General features: G+C 42.3%; 3 protein-coding genes across 3 annotated transcripts in view; 1 reads left to right on the forward strand and 2 right to left on the reverse strand.

The window, feature by feature from the left end:
• LOC311116135 (mitochondrial adenyl nucleotide antiporter SLC25A23-like) overlaps nt 1–14493 on the reverse strand; it is a 19468-nt gene extending 4975 nt beyond the window's left edge. Inside the window, exons 1-4 of the mRNA XM_084191264.1 lie at nt 14180–14493; nt 7532–7658; nt 7087–7174; nt 1–77 (exon numbers count right to left, since the gene is read on the reverse strand). The exon at nt 1–77 is cut by the window's left edge and continues 35 nt beyond it. Coding sequence (XP_084047390.1) covers nt 1–77; nt 7087–7174; nt 7532–7658; nt 14180–14377 — 490 coding nt within the window. The 5' untranslated portion in view covers nt 14378–14493. The remainder of the gene's footprint in view (nt 78–7086; nt 7175–7531; nt 7659–14179) is intronic.
• Nucleotides 14494–16699: 2206 nt separating this feature from the next.
• On the forward strand, nt 16700–18732 carry LOC311116112 (regulator of G-protein signaling 4-like; the record flags this gene model as incomplete). The annotated part of the gene is made up of 5 exons (XM_084191239.1): nt 16700–16743; nt 17366–17437; nt 17711–17763; nt 18126–18289; nt 18565–18732. 5 exons carry the CDS (start codon nt 16700–16702, stop codon nt 18730–18732), a joined length of 501 nt encoding a protein of 166 aa, XP_084047365.1.
• Nucleotides 18733–19848: 1116 nt separating this feature from the next.
• LOC311116130 (UPF0390 protein zgc136864-like) lies at nt 19849–22494 on the reverse strand. The gene is made up of 3 exons (XM_084191260.1): nt 22363–22494; nt 21523–21578; nt 19849–20603 (listed from the first exon to the last, which is right to left on the reverse strand). Exons 1-3 carry the CDS (start codon nt 22448–22450, stop codon nt 20439–20441), a joined length of 309 nt encoding a protein of 102 aa, XP_084047386.1. The 5' UTR covers nt 22451–22494; the 3' UTR covers nt 19849–20438.
• Between the last annotated feature and the right edge of the window lie 507 nt (nt 22495–23001).

Below are 23001 nucleotides of genomic sequence, written 5' to 3' on the forward strand. Positions count from 1 at the left end.
GACTGTGTATGGGGTTAAACAGGAAGTGATCTCGCCACTCATCCCAGTCGATGGTCATGTTACCATCCCTGTCCATACTGACCAGAGACAGAGAGAAAATGTTACACACAGCACGACACGTACACACACAGCACGACACGTACACACACAGCACGACACGTACACACACAGCACGACACGTACACACACAGCACGACACGTACACACACAGCACGACACGTACACACACACGGACGGACACACTAGGGCTGACCCCATTTAGTCGACTGGTCAGATTCTACTTTTTAAAATCTTTGCTATGCTGTAATAAAGGCTTTAGAATGTTTCCGTTAGAACAGACTGGTATTACTTATCATTTATGTAGTGTTGTTTACCCTGTTCCAAACAGGCAGAACAATTATATTGGAATCAAACAGCACCTGTTTGTCACACATAATATGGACGCAGCTCTCACTCCTATACTATATATTATACTCCTTATAATAATAATAACCCTCTCGCTCCTATACTATATATTATACTCCTTATAATAATAATAATAACCCTCTCGCTCCTATACTATATATTATACTCCTTATAATAATAATAACCCTATCGCTCCTATACTATATATTATACTCCTTATAATAATAACCCTCTCGCTCCTATACTATATATTATACTCCTTATAATAATAACCCTCTCGCTCCTATACTATATATTATACTCCTTATAATAATAACCCTCTCGCTCCTATACTATATATTATACTCCTTATAATAATAATAATAACCCTCTCGCTCCTATACTATATATTATACTCCTTATAATAATAATAACCCTATCGCTCCTATACTATATATTATACTCCTTATAATAATAACCCTCTCGCTCCTATACTATATATTATACTCCTTATAATAATAACCCTCTCGCTCCTATACTATATATTATACTCCTTATAATAATAACCCTCTCGCTCCTATACTATATATTATACTCCTTATAATAATAACCCTCTCGCTCCTATACTATATATTATACTCCTTATAATAATAACCCTCTCGCTCCTATACTATATATTATACTCCTTATAATAATAATAATAACCCTCTCGCTCCTATACTATATATTATACTCCTTATAATAATAATAATAATAACCCTCTCGCTCCTATACTATATATTATACTCCTTATAATAATAATAATAACCCTCTCGCTCCTATACTATATATTATACTCCTTATAATAATAACCGTCTCGCTCCTATACTATAATAATATAATAATAATAATAATAATATGCCATTTAGCAGACGCTTTTATCCAAAGCGACTTACAGTCATGCGTGCATACATTTTTGTGTATGGGTGGTCCCGGGGATCGAACCCACTACCTTGGCGTTACAAGCGCCGTGCTCTACCAGCTGAGCTACAGAGGACCACAATATATTATACTCCTTATAATAATAATAACCATCTCGCTCCTATACTATATATTATACTCCTTATAATAATAATAACCCTCTCGCTCCTATACTATATATTATATTCCTTATAATAATAACCCTCTCGCTCCTATACTATATATTATACTCCTTATAATAATAACCCTCTCGCTCCTATACTATATATTATACTCCTTATAATAATAACCCTCTCGCTCCTATACTATATATTATACTCCTTATAATAATAATAACCCTCTCGCTCCTATACTATATATTATACTCCTTATAATAATAATAACCCTCTTGCTCCTATACTATATATTATACTCCTTATAATAATAACCCTCTCGCTCCTATACTATATATTATACTCCTTATAATAATAACCCTCTCGCTCCTATACTATATATTATACTCCTTATAATAATAACCCTCTCGCTCCTATACTATATATTATACTCCTTATAATAATAATAATAACCCTCTCTCTCCTATACTATATATTATACTCCTTATAATAATAATAATAACCCTCTCGCTCCTATACTATATATTATACTCCTTATAATAATAATAATAACCCTCTCTCTCCTATACTATATATTATACTCCTTATAATAATAATAATAACCCTCTCGCTCCTATACTATATATTATACTCCTTATAATAATAATAACCCTCTCACTCCTATACTATATATTATACTCCTTATAATAATAATAATAATAACACTCTCGCTCCTATACTATATATTATACTCCTTATAATAATAATAATAACCCTCTCGCTCCTATACTATATATTATACTCATTATAATAATAACCGTCTCGCTCCTATACTATAATAATATAATAATAATAATAATAATATGCCATTTAGCAGACACTTTTATCCAAAGTGACTTACAGTCATGCGTGCATACATTTTTGTGTATGGGTGGTCCCGGGGATCGAACCCACTACCTTGGCGTTACAAGCGCCGTGCTCTACCAGCTGAGCTACAGAGGACCACAATATATTATACTCCTTATAATAATAATAATAACCCTCTCGCTCCTATACTATATATTATACTCCTTATAATAATAATAACCCTCTCGCTCCTATACTATATATTATATTCCTTATAATAATAACCCTCTCGCTCCTATACTATATATTATACTCCTTATAATAATAACCCTCTCGCTCCTATACTATATATTATACTCCTTATAATAATAACCCTCTCGCTCCTATACTATATATTATACTCCTTATAATAATAATAACCCTCTCGCTCCTATACTATATATTATACTCCTTATAATAATAATAACCCTCTTGCTCCTATACTATATATTATACTCCTTATAATAATAACCCTCTCGCTCCTATACTATATATTATACTCCTTATAATAATAACCCTCTCGCTCCTATACTATATATTATACTCCTTATAATAATAACCCTCTCGCTCCTATACTATATATTATACTCCTTATAATAATAATAATAACCCTCTCTCTCCTATACTATATATTATACTCCTTATAATAATAATAATAACCCTCTCGCTCCTATACTATATATTATACTCCTTATAATAATAATAATAACCCTCTCTCTCCTATACTATATATTATACTCCTTATAATAATAATAATAACCCTCTCGCTCCTATACTATATATTATACTCCTTATAATAATAATAACCCTCTCGCTCCTATACTATATATTATACTCCTTATAATAATAATAACCCTCTCGCTCCTATACTATATATTATATTCCTTATAATAATAATAACCCTATCGCTCCTATACTATATATTATATTCCTTATAATAATAATAACCCTCCTTTTCCTTGATCTCCTTATTGTTATTATTACAATCATCATTATAATAAGTGATGTCATTATCATTAGTAGGCTTTGTATAGCAGCCTTGTGTAACCAGCGTTGAGCTGTAGGCCTAAGAGCGAGTCCTGTTTAGTCTTAATACCGTAACTTACTTAGGCTACTATATCAATCAATCATTCATGTAAATGTAATTAATGCGTTCATGCCATCACACAGTTTATTCATGCTTTTGAAATGCAATCCATCATTTTAATATGAACATGTAATAACAAAGGGAGCTTTGAATAATTAGCCTAAACAATAAATAAACTGCAATTCACGAATACATGCAACAGTCTGCTGTAGTAAAGGCTTTATATATCTACTTTTGTCTTCATTAGAACAGACTCTCTGGTACACTTATTTATTTAGTGTTGTACACCCTGTCCCAAACGGTCAGAACAAAATTATATTGTAATCTAACAGCAACTGTTTGGCACACATAACATGCACTCACTGGAAAAGATTTTAACACAGTGTCACCATCGGGCTCTTTCTTTAGTCATTTGTGTGTCTTAATGATGTAATCAAACAGTGTTCTTAAAGCATCAGACAAGCTCAGTGCACATGTAGTTTATCTTATTCACACACAGGAAATATAAGGTTCAACATTTCAACCAATCGATTGGTCGAAAGAACAGGACGACTCTCGATCGACCAAGATTTTTTAGTTGTTGTTGTCGGGGACAGCCCTAGGACACACACACATACACTTGCATGGACCGACGCAAACACACACACACACACACACACACACACACACACACACACACACACACACACACACACACACACACACACACACACACACACACACGGACGGACACACACACGGACGGACACACACACACACACACACACACACACACACACACATGGACGGACACACACACGCACACACACACACACACACACACACACACACACACACACACACACACACACACACACACACACACACACACACACACACACACACACACGGACGGACGGACGGACACACACACACACACACACACACACACACACACACACACACACACACACATGGACGGACACACACACACACACACACACACACACACACACACACGGACGGACACACACACACACACACACACACACACACACACACACACACACACACACACACACACACACACACACACACACACACACGGACGGAAACACACACACACACACACACACACACACACACACACACACACACACACACACACACACACACACACACACGGACGGACGGACACACTCATGTAAACTCACAAACATAAAAGTACAGTTGTCCGAAAATCCATTCTACAATTCATACTAGATTGTGCAATTACAGCATAGATATAACCAGAGTAGACTGTATCATTACAGCATAGATATAACCAGAGTAGACTGTATCATTATAGCGTAGATATAACCAGAGTAGACTGTATCATTATAGCGTAGATATAACCAGAGTAGACTGTATCATTATAGCGTAGATATAACCAGAGTAGACTGTATCATTATAGCGTAGATATAACCAGAGTAGACTGTATCATTATAGCGTAGATATAACCAGAGTAGACTGTATCATTATAGCGTAGATATAACCAGAGTAGACTGTATCATTATAGTGTAGATATAACCAGAGTAGACTGTATCATTATAGCGTAGATATAACCAGAGTAGACTGTATCATTATAGCGTAGATATAACCAGAGTAGACTATCATTATAGCGTAGATATAACCAGACTGTATCCTTATAGCGTAGATATAACCAGACTGTATCATTATAGCGTAGATATAACCAGAGTAGACTGTATCATTATAGTGTAGATATAACCAGAGTAGACTGTATCATTATAGCGTAGATATAACCAGAGTAGACTGTATCATTATAGCGTAGATATAACCAGAGTAGACTGTATCATTATAGCGTAGATATAACCAGAGTAGACTGTATCATTATAGTGTAGATATAACCAGAGTAGACTGTATCATTATAGCGTAGATATAACCAGAGTAGACTATCATTATAGCGTAGATATAACCAGACTGTATCCTTATAGCGTAGATATAACCAGACTGTATCATTATAGCGTAGATATAACCAGAGTAGACTGTATCATTATAGTGTAGATATAACCAGAGTAGACTGTATCATTATAGCGTAGATATAACCAGAGTAGACTGTATCATTATAGTGTAGATATAACCAGAGTAGACTGTATCATTATAGCGTAGATATAACCAGACTGTATCATTATAGCGTAGATATAACCAGAGTAGACTGTATCATTATAGCGTAGATATAACCAGAGTAGACTGTATCATTATAGCGTAGATATAACCAGAGTAGACTGTATCATTATAGTGTAGATATAACCAGAGTAGACTGTATCATTATAGCGTAGATATAACCAGAGTAGACTATCATTATAGCGTAGATATAACCAGACTGTATCCTTATAGCGTAGATATAACCAGACTGTATCATTATAGCGTAGATATAACCAGAGTAGACTGTATCATTATAGTGTAGATATAACCAGAGTAGACTGTATCATTATAGCGTAGATATAACCAGAGTAGACTGTATCATTATAGCGTAGATATAACCAGAGTAGACTGTATCATTATAGCGTAGATATAACCAGAGTAGACTGTATCATTATAGCGTAGATATAACCAGAGTAGACTGTATCATTATAGCGTAGATATAACCAGAGTAGACTGTATCATTATAGTGTAGATATAACCAGAGTAGACTGTATCATTATAGCGTAGATATAACCAGAGTAGACTATCATTATAGCGTAGATATAACCAGACTGTATCCTTATAGCGTAGATATAACCAGACTGTATCATTATAGCGTAGATATAACCAGAGTAGACTGTATCATTATAGTGTAGATATAACCAGAGTAGACTGTATCATTATAGCGTAGATATAACCAGAGTAGACTGTATCATTATAGCGTAGATATAACCAGAGTAGACTGTATCATTATAGCGTAGATATAACCAGAGTAGACTGTATCATTATAGCGTAGATATAACCAGAGTAGACTGTATCATTATAGCGTAGATATAACCAGACTGTATCATTATAGCGTAGATATAACCAGAGTAGACTGTATCATTATAGCGTAGATATAACCAGAGTAGACTGTATCATTATAGCGTAGATATAACCAGAGTAGACTGTATCATTATAGTGTAGATATAACCAGAGTAGACTGTATCATTATAGCGTAGATATAACCAGAGTAGACTGTATCATTATAGCGTAGATATAACCAGAGTAGACTGTATCATTATAGCGTAGATATAAGTAGAGTAGACTATCATTATAGCGTAGATATAACCAGAGTAGACTGTATCATTATAGCGTAGATATAACCAGAGTAGACTGTATCATTATAGCGTAGATATAACCAGAGTAGACTGTATCATTATAGCGTAGATATAACCAGAGTAGACTGTATCATTATAGCGTAGATATAACCAGAGTAGACTATATCATTATAGCGTAGATATAACCAGAGTAGACTGTATCATTATAGCGTAGATATAACCAGAGTAGACTGTATCATTATAGCGTAGATATAACCAGAGTAGACTGTATCATTATAGCGTAGATATAAGTAGAGTAGACTGTATCATTATAGCGTAGATATAACCAGAGTAGACTGTATCATTATAGCGTAGATATAACCAGAGTAGACTGTATCATTATAGCGTAGATATAACCAGAGTAGAATGTACAGACCTCTTCATGATCTTGGCAGCCTCCTTCAGACTAACAGCTATTCCCAGAGTTTGAAGGGACTGCTGGATCTCTGATACATCTATCTCACCTGCAAACACAGTATCCACGTCAGAGTTGGTTTGTGTGTGTGTGTTTGTGTGTGTGTGTGTGTGTGTGTTTGTGTGTGTGTGTGTGTGTGTTTGTGTGTGTGTTTGTGTGTGTTTGTGTGTGTGTTTGTGTGTGTGTGTGTTTGTGTGTGTGTTTTTCACTGTGTATTATTCACATACCTTACGTATGTACGTAACACAAGAACCCAGTTAGCTTTGCAAAATGACTATATTGCATATTTGCATCAAGTTACAAATTGTCTGCATATTTTGGCTAAGCAACAACGGAGCCTCTCCATTTAACCAATTGTAATTATGGAGGCCATACATAAGCAGGGTACATATTTCTATTTCCAAACCGTCATTGTTGCGGTCCAGGCTGCGGAACATGAGTCGGAGCTCCTTCTCGTGGGAGCGGAGGTATTGTCTGAACTCCTGGAAGTCCAACTCCCCATCATTGTTGCTGTCCCCCTCCTTGACAATCTGCTGGGGAAGGGGCACAGAGGGGGGGGGGTGGAGAAGGGGAGGAGGGTGGAGAGGAGGGTGGAGAGGGGGAGGGGGGGGTGGAGAGGAGGGTGGAGAGGGGGGGGTGGAGAGGGGGAGAGGGGGAGGGGGGTGGAGGAGGTAAGGAGCGGTGTAGGGGCAGAGGTGGGGGTGGAGAGGGGGAGGGGGGGGGAGGAGGGTGGAGAGGGGGAGGGGGGTGGAGGAGGTAAGGAGCGGTGTAGGGGCAGAGGTGGGGGTGGAGAGGGGGAGGGGGGGTGGAGAGGAGGGTGGAGAGGGGGAGGGGGGGAGAGGAGGGTGGAGAGGGGGAGAGGGGGAGGGGGGTGGAGGAGGTAAGGAGCGGTGTAGGGGCAGAGGTGGGGGTGGAGAGGGGGAGGGGTAGAAGAGATGGGGGAGTGGAGAGGTGGAAAGGGTGAAGGGGAGATGGAGAGGGAATGGAGAGATGTGGGGCGAGGAGATAGAGAGGAGAGATGGGGGGGGGGGGGGGGGGGAGATGGAGAGGAGGCAGAAGAGTTGCCAAAATGGTCAGGAACAGGAGAAAGTGGTGGATGGAATGTTAATGTGGAGGTGAAAAGGGGGAAGAAAGCATAAGATGAAGGGACAAGAAGCCAAATCAATACACTGAAACTGACAGACAGACAACCTGAGAAAGACAGAGTTACAAACAACTCTCAGAGGTCAACCCTGGGTCAGTCACGTTACATCACAGACACGTTGACATTTGATTGGTGCGTTCCAAATGGCACCGTATTGCCTCTATAGTGCACTACTTTTGACCTTAGTAAGTAAGTAGCCTTGACTTGTAGGGGCAGGAACCTATCTCCTGTTTCTGTAGGGTGAGGCAGCTTGATGTACCAGTACACCCCCTGGACAGGACACTAGTCTATCTCCTGTTTCTGTAGGGTGAGGCAGATTGATGTACCAGTACACCCCCTGGACTGGACACTAGTCTATCTCCTGTTTCTGTAGAATGAGGCAGATTGATGTACCAGTACACCCCCTGGACAGGACACTAGTCTATCGCAGTGCCTTACCCCCAATTCATCTAATTAATCTTGTCTTTGGTATGACTCAGCCAGAGATCGAAATCCCAACCTTTCGATCTCAGGGCGGACACTCATAGCATAGGGCCAAAAGTAGTGCACTATATAGGGAATAGGGTGCCATTTGAGACGCAGCCTTTGTTTGTTAGTCATGGACACAGTAGACCTGCTCTATAAATCTAGTCCTTCACACAGCTCCACTCCACCTCTCTGTTCACCCAACCTCCCACCAGCCCTACTCCCTCGTTAACAACAGTGCATTATTCTCCCCTGCAGTAATGCAGCACACACACACACACACACACACACACTTGTTGCCATGGGTAACAGAGTAATCTGTGTTCTCTGCTCCTCAACCCCGGGTCACAACTCAGCACTACTAACATTCCACAGGAAGAAGAGGAGGAGGAGGAGGGGGAATGGAGGAGGGGGAGGAAGAGGGGAAAGGAGAGAGGGAATGGAAGAGGACAATGAGGAGGGCAGGACGGGAGATGAGGAAGATGAGGAGAGGAAAGAAGGAAAGTGAGGATGAGGGGAGAGAAGATGCACAAGTAGAGTTGTGTAGTGTTCAGTAGGAAAACAGTAGTGTTTCCAGTAGTAATCAGGTAGAGATTTTTACTACTTGATGTTGCTAGTAAATAAGTAGTCAAAACACTACAGCTTTGCTACACAGGCTTTTTGCGACCGCAGAAGAAGACAAAACAGGAAGTAGTTGGTTGTTGTTAGCTAGCTACTGTTTTTGACAATCCAGAATGTAATCATCTTCCATCCGCCGTCATCCTGTCTTCTATAGCCCTTATGCTAGCACCATCTGGAAGTTCAACTTTCTTTTAATGCTTTATGAATACTTTCATGTTGTTGTTTCGCTGTTTATATCACTTTTTACCAGATCAAAAAGATTGCAAGCCAAAACAGTCTTGTGTTTTTCCTAGCTGTTTGCTAGTCCCATTGCTAGCTAGCTTATAAGTATTTGTGTTTGTATGCAAATGTTGGTAAGATTAACATTGTTTATCAAATGTTTTTCTGTGTTGTCTTATGTGACCTCCAAAATTATAATTGGTTGTCTCTTGTGCTCGTCTTTAGTTTTAGAAAATATTATGTGGTGGACAAATGTGGCTGCAACAAAAAAGAGGATCTGAAGATAGTTACGTCAAAGGTGAATGAAGACAAGGCCTCAAAGGGATTAACAAAAAGTGTAAATATGTCATTTAATATGTCATTAATGTTATTTTTTTTAATGCTATTAGGTTTGTATAAGCTCATTATTTCTTGTTTGACGATATAACTACAGTTAGAAACTTGAGGAAATAACATGTTCACTAGTCTAGTAGTGACACAGTAGTGAAACAAGAAGATGTCGATAGTGATTAGGAATTGGCAAACAGTAGTAAATGTGGCAGTTTTCAAGTAATTCAAAAGGGTTTATGTAGGAAATGAAAAATGATCAGGAGCAATTCAGTAGTGATCAGTAGTGACACAACCCCAGTTGAGAGAGAGAAAGAGAGAGAGAGAGAGAGAGAGAGAGAGAGAGAGAGAGAGAGAGAGAGAGAGGGGAGAGAGAGAGAGAGAGAAAAGACAGAGAGAGCGAGAGCGAGACAGAGACAGAGAAAAGAGAGAGCGTGAGTGGGAAAGGTTAAATGCTTTCTCGGCTCAGACAGGCCAAATTCACACCCCAATTGTGTGTGTCTGCCTACACTCTTTCTGCCAAGAGAAACACCCATAAACTGATAGCGGGAGGTGTGTGTGTGTGTGTGTGTGTGTGTGTGTGTGTGTGTGTGTGTGTGTGTGTGTGTGTGTGTGTGTGTGTGTGTGTGTGTGTGTGTGTGTGTGTGTGTGTGTGCATGCGTGTAGAACAAAGTCAACAGTAACACACATTCAAACACACAAAACAATGCCAACATTGTTCTCCAACAGAATGGTGATTTAGCAGACTTAATTTAACCAAGTAGCTGTGGATCTGGCTTCTCATTTAAAGTGCTGTTAACAGTAATACATGTGCAGTACAGTAGAAGGCCAGGCCTATACAGTCAGTGTCCCAAATGGCACCCTATCCCCTATGTAGGGCACTATAAAAGGAATAGGGTACCATTTGGGACGCAAGCCTTTACTGTAAGCAGTGTTTGACTTGGGCAGGAGCTTACCGGAGCTGAGGACCGGCACCGCCGATGTTCTACTGCTTGAGTTCCTGCACCTCTCTTACCTATAATAACCTCTGCGCAAATATATTAGCTTCAAAATATAGTGGAGTTCCTGCACCTAAATATTAACAGTAGCGACTAGGTTTGGGCAATATTTGGGGAGACCTCTTCTATGTTATGCTGCTCCGATATAATAGTTTTGCACCGTTAATGACTACACTGCTCAAAAAAATAAAGGGAACACTAAAATAACACATCCTAGATCTGAATGAATGAAATAATCTTATTAAATACTTTTTTCTTTACATAGTTGAATGTGCTGACAACAAAATCACACAAAAATTATCAATGGACATCAAATTTATCAACCCATGGAGGTCTGGATTTGGAGTCACCCTCAAAATTAAAGTGGAAAACCACACTACAGGCTGATCCAACTTTGATGTAATGTCCTTAAAACAAGTCAAAATGAGGCTCAGTAGTGTGTGTGGCCTCCATGTGCCTGTATGACCTCCCTACAACGCCTGGGCATGCTCCTGATGAGGTGGCGGATGGTCTCCTGAGGGATCTCCTCCCAGACCTGGACTAAAGCATCCGCCAACTCCTGGACAGTCTGTGGTGCAACGTGGCGTTGGTGGATGGAGCGAGACATGATGTCCCAGATGTGCTCAATTGGATTCAGGTCTGGGGAACGGGCGGGCCAGTCCATAGCATCAATGCCTTCCTCTTGCAGGAACTGCTGACACACTCCAGCCACATGAGGTCTAGCATTGTCTTGCATTAGGAGGAACCCAGGGCCAACCGCACCAGCATATGGTCTCACAAGGGGTCTGAGGATCTCATCTCGGTACCTAATGGCAGTCAGGCTACCTCTGGCGAGCACATGGAGGGCTGTGCGGCCCCCCAAAGAATGCCATCCCACACCATGACTGACCCACCGCCAAACCGGTCATGCTGGAGGATGTTGCAGGCAGCAGAACGTTCTCCACGGCGTCTCCAGACTCTGTCACGTCTGTCACATGTGCTCAGTGTGAACCTGCTTTCATCTGTGAAGAGCACAGGGCGCCAGTGGCGAATTTGCCAATCTTGGTGTTCTCTGGCAAATGCCAAACGTCCTGCACGGTGTTGGGCTGTAAGCACAACCCCCACCTGTGGACGTCGGGCCCTCATACCACCCTCATGGAGTCTGTTTCTGACCGTTTGAGCAGACACATGCACATTTGTGGCCTGCTGGAGGTCATTTTGCAGGGCTCTGGCAGTGCTCCTCCTGCTCCTCCTTGCACAAAGGCGGAGGTAGCAGTCCTGCTGCTGGGTTGTTGCCCTCCTACGGCCTCCTCCACGTCTCCTGATGTACTGGCCTGTCTCCTGGTAGCGCCTCCATGCTCTGGACACTACGCTGACAGACACAGCAAACCTTCTTGCCACAGCTCGCATTGATGTGCCATCCTGGATGAGCTGCACTACCTGAGCCACTTGTGTGGGTTGTAGACTCCGTCTCATGCTACCACTAGAGTGAAAGCACCGCCAGCATTCAAAAGTGACCAAAACATCAGCCAGGAAGCATAGGAACTGAGAAGTGGTCTGTGGTCACCACCTGCAAAACCAGTCCTTTATTGGGGGTGTCTTGCTAATTGCCTATAATTTCCACCTGTTGTCTATTCCATTTGCACAACAGCATGTGAAATTTATTGTCAATCAGTGTTGCTTCCTAAGTGGACAGTTTGATTTCACAGAAGTGTGATTGACTTGGAGTTACATTGTGTTGTTTAAGTGTTCCCTTTATTTTTTTGAGCAGTGTATACGTTTCCAGACTGGGCAATTTCTGTGCTTATTTACAATATTATCATTAAATAATCTTAATGTGGTGAAAATATAAGGCCAATGGCATTACGCATTGTGATCTTTGGCTTGTGTGCGTCTACTCGGCCATGGAAACCCATTTCATGAAGCTCCAAATGAACAGTTCTTGTGCTGACGTTGCTTCCAAAGGCAGTTTGGAACTCGGTAGAGAGTGTTGCAACCGAGGACAGACCATTTGTATGTCCCGCACGCTTCAGCACTCGGCCGACCCGTTCTGGGAGCTTGTGTGGCCTACCACTTCGCGGCTGAGCCGTTGTTGCTCCTAGAAGTTTCCACTTCACAATAACAGCATTTACAGTTGACCGGGGAAGCTCTAGCAGGGCAGACATTTGACGAACTGATTTGTTGGAAAGGTGCCATCCTATAACGGCGCCACGTTGAAGGTCACTGAGCTCCTCAGTAAGGCCGTTCTACTGCCAATGTTAGTCTATGGAGAGTGTATGGCTGTGCATTTGATATAGCTTAAACTGAAGGATTTTGATGGGGGTCTTAAACAGACCGAAACAGACAATTTTTTTCAATAGTAAACGTCCTGAATGAACTATCTTCATTTATCCACCATCTTTGTCTATAGGCCTACATCCCATCGCAGTCAGAGTTGAGAGTTCAGCCAGAGTTCAGATGTAGTTGCTCCACGCTGAAAACATTCACATTCCAATTAATCAATAATGGTGATCATTGATCAGTCATTGATCTGTTAAATGAGATGAGTCAGCTCAGGAGGTTAAACTATCTTCATTTAGCCTGGTGGTCCCAGATGTGTTAGGGCTTTTGCCAGCTCCATTGCTGTCATTGTCAAGACATGTTTGGCATGACAAGGAGTTGGCATGATAGCACAAACAGACTGGCACTCAGGTTACCTCCGTATAACCTATACCAGGGATGGGCAACTGCAGTCCTCGGTGCCCTGATTGGTGTCAAACTTTTGCCCCAGCCCCAGCTAACACACCTGACTCCAATAATAATTGAAATGTTGATCTTCAGTTTAAATTGCAATTAGTTTAATCAGCTGTGTTTGCTAGGGATGGGGGAAAAGTGTGACAGCACTCCGGCTCCGAGGACTGGAGTTGCCGATCCTTTGCCTATACCGTTGAATTCACCGCCCTGTTCTTGTCTGAGCCTAATACAGTCAAATACATATCCAATCTACCTTCAGCCTAGACTACTGTCTGACCTGTAGAGGTCTAATAGAATACAGTAGGATAGAATAGAATACAGTAGAATAGAATAGAATAGAGTAGAATAGGATAGAACAGAATAGGATAGAATATGGAAGAGGTGGAGCAGTATGGGTGATGCAGGTACATGGGGGAATCATAATCATTGACATCACACACATTCACACAAAATGCAATTAGTGGCTGGTGATGGCTAGGGGGAAGCCCCACAGTGTTAAAAAACGTTATTCGTGATCATCTTCAAGGTATACCGAATGACAGCCGAGTTGCTGCCTGGGCTCGCTTACCCGGTCCACCGCGCGGCGGGAGAGCCCCCGTTTCGCCAGTCCCACCCGGAGCTCGTGGATATCGATGACTCCATCACTGTTCATGTCCAGTTCGTCGAACAGTTCCACCCATTGCTTCTCCCTCTCCGGGTCGACATCCTCCTGGCAGCGGGCTTGGGTCCTCCAGCCCCGGGGGATCCGAGCCCCCGGCTGCCCCATGCGTGGTGACGGTTGCCTGCGTCGGTTAGATCCCGTTGGAATAGCCTATAGAGTCATCGGCGTCCGGATGTCCAAATCAGGATAAAAAATGTTTATTAATAGTCAGGCTACTCACGCTGTCAGCCAGTCAGTAAATCTCTAGGGAGAAGGACAGAAACAGATGTGCTGATTAAAAACAATCCAGCGGTGGACCTCACAACGCGCTCCCCGTGACGCCCGTTTCTATTCGCGGTCATGCTGTACAGAATCTCAAAGCTTTAACATACGTTTTTATTCCGTAATTGGTTGTAAATAGTTGTTTATTATATCGTCAAGAAACCAGGAGGCGACGGTAACCTAACATTGTAGCAAAGACAGAAAGCCCTTCCTTCTTTCGGTGCTTTTAGAAAACCACGGAGCGTGGTTAAACACCAAACCGCGCGGCAAACTGCCAGAACCGAAACCTTAATCCCGTGTCTAATTCATCTCGGTAACGGATATGCCCGGGACGTTCAAAGATTAGACCTATACATGTCGTCCTCTTGTCTTTTTAGGGACGCTCACCAACCACTGGGGTTCGCAATGCGCGGTCCTGACGTTATGATTCGTCCGGATGTGACAGCAAGTGCGCAGTTTGCAGCGTTGCAAATGGTTGGTCTGTGTCGGTATTATTAAGATATTACCCAGGCTAATGCTCCTAATGTCACCTTGCTTCAGGTCAGAAACCGTCGCCGTCGCGTCAGCTGAGAAAGTGAAGAGTCGAAGGAATGCGTCGTCTTGAGTCTGCGCCGTAGCCTAGCCTTCTGTAGACTACGAGGGACAAGCATTTAGTTCAGTCCCCACACACAGAGACCCAAGGGGAATTGAAAAACACTGTTGAAACTGTCTAGTAGTCAATGGTGGGACTCTGGCTCTCATAATACAATCCTGAAATATCGTAATAAGCTATTGGAATGGAGTTATTCAGTCTATGACAGTGAACAGGTGCACAGTTGATTGACATTGTGCATTTTCTATATCACATTCTGTAGGCCTATATAATGTTTTATTTCAGTACATTATGAATATCTCTGTGTTGGACTGACGCCAGGAATGCCTCTTTATAAACCATGTTTGCAACAATAACATGGTCCTGTGTTGCAGTAACACTCACAGATAGGGGCACACACACACACATGCTCAAATTAAGTTAAGTAGCCTTCTCAAACAAATGTCCACACACACACCCAACCATCTGCGCTTATATCAACTAGTCACACCTGTTACAACTATTCACACCTGTCTCTCTCTCTCTCTCTCTCTCTCTCTGTCTCTCACTCTCTGTCTCTTCTCTCTCTCTCTCTCTCTCTCTCTCTCTCTCTCTCTCTCTCTCTCTCTCTCTCTCTTTTTCTCTCTCTCTCTTTTTCTCTCTCTCTCTGTCTCTCTCTCTCTCTCTCTCTCTCTCTCTCACACTCTCTCTCTGTCTCTTTCGCTCTCTCTTTTCACTCACACATGCACATTATGTTCTTCTATCCTAGTGGGGACCTAAAATTAATTTCCATTCAAAATCCTATTTTCCCTAAACCTAACCCGTAACCCTAAACCTAACTCCTAACCCTAACCACTAACCCTTTACCCTAACCCTAATTCTAAACCTAACCCTAAATCTAACCCCTAAGCTTAAAATAGCATTTGTCATCATGGGGAAGTGGGAAATGTCCCCACGAACAAAGCCACACACACACACACACACACTTTCCATAGATGAAGTGGGGATGCCAGTGTACCACCTGTTCCTCTGTCATCAGCCCTCTCTCTGGTGAATGGACTGGTTGGCTGAGAAGTGAGAACACACATGCTGACAGACTGGCCATTTGATTTCTGACACACACACTATCTCCTAATTACCTCATTGTGTGTGCTGGCCCGTCTTTCTTTTCCCGGTGTGGGCGGTTCCGGTACATTAACGGCCAGGTGTTGTCGGTGAGCATGTAGACCTCTCTTACATTACCCTCCATCTCTCCCCCATCCCTCCATCCTCCTCCTCCATTCTGTTCTCTGATGTGTGGTAGATGAACAGGTGTGATAAGCAGCTATATTAAAGGACTGATACACTGTAGGGGGTTAGTTGGTGCACAGACACAGGACAGGAAGGAAGGAGCACACTACAGGACAGGAAGGAGCACACAACAGGCTACAACAGGAGAGGAAGGAGCACACAACAGGCTACAACAGGAGAGGAAGGAGCACACAACAGGCTACAACAGGAGAGGAAGGAGCACACAACAGGCTACAAAAGCTGGTTATACATTTATTTGGTTTTGTTTCATTAATTCTCTTTGCTGTCCTGTCCCACGTTCTATAATGTGTAAAGGACTGTCCTCCCTTCCTTCGTCATGCTTGGAGAAGTGAGTATGGAAGTATGTAGTACTGTATGTAGTGTGTAGTGTGTAGTATGTAGCACAGGAGGTTGGTGGCACCTTAATTGGGGAGGACGGGCTCGTGGTAATGGCTGGAGCGGAATAAGTGGGATGGTATCAAATACATCAAACACATGTGGGTTCGATCCCCGGGACCACCCATACACAAAAATGTATGCACGCATGACTGTAAGTCGCTTTGGATAAAAGCGTCTGCTAAATGGCATATTACTATTATTACATGGTTTAATGCCATTCCATTAGTTCCTTTCCAGCCATTATTATGAGCCGTCCTCCCCTCAGCAGCCTCCACTGGTATGTACTGTGTAGTGTGTGGTGTGTAGTATGTACTATGTAGTGTGTGAGGATGCGTCATAGTTTCTAAAGCGAGACCACTGTGTTTTGTTGAAGCAGAAGGTTGATGTGATTGTTGAAGCAGAAGGTTGATGTGATTGTTGAAGCAGAAGGTTGATGTGATTGTTGAAGCAGAAGGTTGATGTGATTGTTGTAAACATTTAGCTGTTGTGTTATAGTCTTTAGATTAGACCTCTAGATATAGAGCACAAACTAAATGTGTGTGTGTGTGTGTGTGTGTGTGTGTGTGTTTCAGAGCAAAGGGGATGCGGGTGAAGTTGAGTCACCTGGCTGACAAACAGGAGTGGACACATCATCACAAACACAGGTAACCTGTCTGTCTACCTTTACCCATCCACCTGTCTGTCTACCTATCCACCATTCTACACTCTACCACAGGATGGCAAACCTTCACTGACACCTGACAAGTTATGTTATCTCCCAGAGATTATACTCTTAGGCTTTAGCTCAGTGAGCTACTGCAGCCTTGAGTCGCGTCAGGAACTTTGGGGCGTTTAACTGACAAAAAAAGTGCTAATTTTCATCAGAGCTTGTCCCTGATCTCTCCCTTTCTCTCCATCCCCCATTACTCTTCTAAAAGGGTCCACGAGGACAAGGCTCTTCAGGATCTGGAGTCTCTACTCAACAGCAAGAGTAAGATCTAGTCCCTCTCTTCTCTCTCTCCCTCTTCTTAGTCCCCCTCTCTTCTCTCTCTCCCTCTTCTTAGTCCCCCTCTCTTCTCTCTCTCTCTCCCTCTTCTTAGCCCCTCTCTTCTCTCTCTCCCTCTTCTTAGTCCCTCTCTTCTCTCTCTCCCTCTTCTTAGTCCCTCTCTTCTCTCTCCCTCTCTTTTTCTTTCTTTCTTTCTCCCTCTCTTATTTTCTCTCTCTCTCCTCTCTCTCTCATTACATTGATATGTTTCTGTGGCAATGTAGTTTGACTTGTTGAAATGTTGTCCTCCCCATATGATTTTCATCTTCTTTCCATCTCTCCCCTTTATCCCTCCCTCCTCCCCCCAGTTGGCCAGAAAGCCTTCCGCTGGTTCCTGCAGTCTGAGTTCAGTGAGGAGAACCTGCAGTTCTGGTTGGCCTGTGAGGAGTACAGGGTTACCCCCTCATGGCAGCAGGGGGCCAAGGCCCAGTCCATGTACTGCCAGTACATCAACCCTGGCGCACCACAGGAGGTAGGTGGAGTGTTGTGTAGATGCCGTCTAAATGTTGTATATACATTTTACTGACGTTGTATAGATGTTGTGTGAAGGTTGTATTGACATTGCTTGAATGTTGTATAAGTAAGTAAGTAAGCCTTGTCCTAGCCAGAACAGTCCAGAGGGGCAGGGGCCCCCATTTCTCCTATTTCTGTAGCTTAAGGAAGCTTGATGTACAAGTACACCCCCTGGACAGGATGCTAGTGAACGTTGTATAGGCGTTGTCTGAACATTGTGTGTGTTGTTCCCAGGTGAACCTGGATGCTGAGACCAGGGAGGCTCTCCTGAGAGTGATGGAGGAGCCTGCAGGCGACACATTCCATGAGGCCCAACAACATGTCTACCACCTGATGGCCAAAGACTCTTATCCTCGCTTCCTGCGCTCCCCACACTGCCTGGAGGCCCTCAGGGCGCCTTAGATATTCCACAGCGCCACCTGCTGCCCCGGAGGACCACACAAACAACATAATAAGCTGTGTGTTTTATAACCACATTAGAATTTAGATAATTTATATTTATACTCAAGTCTTAGTCGACACTCTTATGTGAGTTGTAAGATGTTTGTGTTTATCATAAATATGTTATAGCTATGGTATATATCCATGTAGTTATTAATCAAGTGTTTTGACAGGAACTGAGATCATATGAGTATTCTAGTCAAATCAAATCGTATTGGTCACATACACATATTTAGCAGATGTTATTGCGGGTGTAGCGAAATGCTTGTGTTCTTAGCTCCAACACTGCAGTAGTATCTAACATTTCACTTAGTAACTAGTCTTAGTAGATGCTCTTATGTAGAGAGTCATAATAACTGTATTACTGTTATAAACATGTATGTGCCTCGGATTATTCTGCGTGTGGAGCTCATTGGATCGCATGCTGAACTAGAGTGGAATGTAGCCGTAACGAGAAACCTGTAACCTGTGTACGTTATGTTCTGGTGAGGTTAGGGCTGTACATTTCCCATAACTTTCCCCAACTTCCCAGAATTCCTGGTTGAAAGATTCCCTGTCATTTGAATGGACCTCCTCCGATCTTCCCTGTCTTCGCTCTACTGTTCTCGATCTGTCCAATAAAACCACTAAAAAATACAGTTGAAAAACCAAGGCCTTAACCCAGCATTTCCCAAACTTAGTCCGCAGGACCCCAAGGAGTGCACGTTCTGGTTTTTGCCCTAACACTTCACAGCTGATTCAAATGATCAAAGCTGGATGATTAGTTGATTATTTGAATCAGCTGTGTAGTGCTATGGCAAAAACCAAAACGTGCACCCAAGGGGGGCTCCAGGACCGAGTTTGGGAAACACTGCCTTAACCTGAGCAGCATGTGCTTGACTAAGGTAAATACACACCTGGTAGAATTTCACCTGTGTAAACATATTATGGGAGGAAGAGAGAGAGACCTGCACTAAACAGCAGCTCTGAGGTAAAGCGGAAAGTGTATGCACACTAAACACCTGCAGCAGACACAGACAGGTCTGGATAGGTCTACACACGCCCACGCACAAGATAAAATAACTCTGTTGCTTTACAAAATGTCCACAGCTTTTTATTCACGCCCTTTGCATTGGAATACATGGGAGAAACTATTGTCTCAATTCTGACCTTAGTGCAACAGAAGACAATCACAAAAAAATACTTGATGGCCCCTTCAATATACAGTACAGAGGTCACAACTGTAGGCTGTTGACTATCTAGGGTGCATCTCAATACTCTTCTGTGGCATCCTCAGGTTCCTCTTCTTGTGTCCTCGAGGCGATAGCAAGAAGCCAAGTCTACCAGTATACTCACCAAAACTATGACTACTATAGTACCATCTAGTGGAGACTTGAATATTACACTCCTCAGCCATCGATAGACGTGTGACTTTGTGTCCGTCCATTCAGCCTAGCAGCAGTGTGTCTAACACATTGTATGCGTCCCAAATGGCACCCTATTCGCTATACAGTGCACTACTGTCGACCAGAGCCCTATGGGCCACTGTTCAAAAGTAGAACACTATATAGGGAATAGGGGTGCCATTTGGGAGACATTATTAACTTATATCTAGCACAGCGAAACCAGTCAGACTAGACCAGACCGAGAGACAGACAGACAGAGAACAACAGGAAGACAGAGTGTGTTTATTTGGAGGTGCTGGGTGCAGGGTGGTTGGGATGGTTGTTTCCTTTAGAGGGGGTTGGTTTCACCTCCGCCCCCTTCACAATACTCAGCCTCTTGTGGAGTTTAGTACTGGCTCTGTGGGTCACCTCTTCCTCTATCTTGTTCCTGATGGCCACCTCCAGGCCCTGGGGGGTACAGCAGGGGACATGGGATCAGGGTACAGCCACACTCAGACGTAGGAACACAGATTCATTTGTATATTACTTACACCATTGCCTAAAAAAAAAGCATTCCTTTCCTCAGGACATTTCAATGGGTGACTATCCAGGAAAATAAAGAAAGATAAGCCCTCCATGTCTAAATAAATCTGCATTGATCTCCGTTTTTTGTCCGTCGAAGTACAACTCTGTGTGGTGTCAGGGTCCTGGTTCTCTGAGACGATTCTATCTGCAGACAGTGCTGACTGTATCCCAGTGCACGAGGTCTCAGATGCTATGTCCCACAGACACAGACCGTAGTGGATTCTCTACACTTCTCCCAAAGTGTGCACTTACACCCTGCCCATCATGGAGTTCAATTGAAAAGCATAGAGGGTGTGTAGGCAGTGGTTGGAGGGAGTTTCCACCTTCCATGACGAGGAGTGTGCAAGTACACACTCTGGGAGAGAAGGGTGCAGATTCAGAATCGGGACGTAGCCAGGTGGAAGAAGTAGAAGTGACCCTCAACCCAGGAGAGGGCTAAGACGAGAACACAATGGGAAAGTGCGACCACTTCCATTTCAACTTTTTTTTTTAACGACTAAGCGCCAAATGAACAAAAACCATATTGAAAATCCTCCTTATTAAAAGGCATCAGGTTAAGTTAATCCACAAACACACATATATACATATAAATATATATCTTAAATGACTGCGTTTTTGTGAATATAATTATATAATCTTGAAGCCCATTCAAAAACAGTATGGGACTGGATCTTGGAAGTAAGGTGAAATGAGCGGTCACTTCCTCATCGTAGTGGTAGCCCCCAGCCTGAACAGATAGATTTGAAACTCTCTCATTATTCTGTAACGGACATTATGGGCTGTTCTATAGCTGGTGTCTTACCTTCTTCAACTGCTGTTGTTGTACTACTTTAACCTTCTTTGGTGCAATCGTCCTTCCTGTGAAACAGCAACAGGTGAGGGTGAGATTTGTAGCCAACAATAACACCTCAGTGTAGATATTTATTGACCCCCTACAAAAACACACTGTGGTTAAAGGGGCAAACAATAACAAAGCCAAACCCCGCCTCTGTTTTGGTAAATAGCTGAGGGATGGTTCTGATGGGTTGAACTATGCTCATCATGAGGCATTTATAAGATATATTCTTCAAGAATCAATGGCTATATCCTTACTTTAAAAGTCAAATAATGTATGTAGCAAATGCAGATTGTCCCCTTATGCCAAACGGATTCGTAACAAGTGCTGTAGAAGTTAAGACAAGTTTCCATTTGGAACAGCCCATAAGGGTATCAAAGAGGTTAGCTAGTTCGCAAGGGAATAGATGGACAGGCACTGTGTAATCTTTTGTGTGACTGATAATGCTATTACAAATCTCCTATAAATAGCTATAAGCTGCCCTACAGATCTCCTTCACAAGTTGACAGCAGGTCCAGTAAGTAGGCCTAAACATTGTGACAGCTTCTGAATTTGTCTTGTTATGCATATGCAACGGCATGCGATGCAATTGAAATACTTGCGCTATGATGAGTTCCATTTGAGGGGGCGCGCGTACTACTGATACTCTAGTTTCCACGAGGTTTTTCTATAGAAACTGTCTCCTCACTGAACCGTGTTTGAACCAGCATGTCCGCCGCCACAGGTCGCAAATACTTTGAGTGTATATACGAAGTCCAGGAGAAATCGCAAGAATAAAAGACATCAACCATATCACACTGTACGTACCTCCTTTTCTGGGACCTTTGTTTTTGTTTTGTTGAGGTTTCTTGGCTCCACCGGGCTGCGCTTTGAACTTCTGTTTACCTTGCGCCATCTTGCCTCGATGCTGTTTTCACCGTATTGTTCCAGACCGGATGCAAATGGGCGTTACAACATGGCATTCTGGGATACTAGAGTACTACTGAGGTGTGGAAAATACGAAAATAAAATCTCTCCGGAAGATACTGGGAAATATTTTGAACTGAATCAATAAAATGTTTGAATTGTGCCAAGTTAGATAAATTACTTATTAAACATGTACCTTGAAATTAAATGAATGTATAAATTAGATAGTACATACAATGATAGCCTAAGAAATGTACCACGACCAAAACGATACAACACAGACCGCAGTAATGTTTTTGCTCCCTCTTTATTGTACTGTCGTGAAAGACAAATCTCTTCTTAATTCGGGTATGCAGTTTACAGCATTATATTCATATACATATATAAAAAAAACATCCAGTTTTGAACTATTTCCACATGATACAAAACTAAACCCCAGATGTGAATATAAACAATAACGTAACTACACGTAGAAAGAGGCCTTCTAATCGACTACACCCCTACCCACACTAATTTAACCAGCCATGCTTTCTATTGACT

Source organism: Coregonus lavaretus (genome assembly GCF_964263955.1).
Source record: "Coregonus lavaretus genome assembly, contig: HAP1_SCAFFOLD_288, whole genome shotgun sequence".
NCBI classification, from domain to species: Eukaryota; Metazoa; Chordata; class Actinopteri; order Salmoniformes; family Salmonidae; genus Coregonus; species Coregonus lavaretus.

What these genes read in the sequence shown, in the direction of transcription:
- LOC311116130 (XM_084191260.1), bottom strand. Translation starts at nt 22,450, where the DNA reads ATGGCGCAAGGTAAACAGAAGTTCAAAGCGCAGCCCGGTGGAGCCAAG. An exon ending in CAAAGGTCCCAGAAAAGGAG is followed by an intron (nt 21,579 to 22,362) that starts GTACGTACAGTG and finishes GCTGTTTCACAG; the next exon opens with GAAGGACGATTGCACCAAAG. An exon ending in AACAACAGCAGTTGAAGAAG is followed by an intron (nt 20,604 to 21,522) that starts GTAAGACACCAG and finishes TGTACCCCCCAG; the next exon opens with GGCCTGGAGGTGGCCATCAG.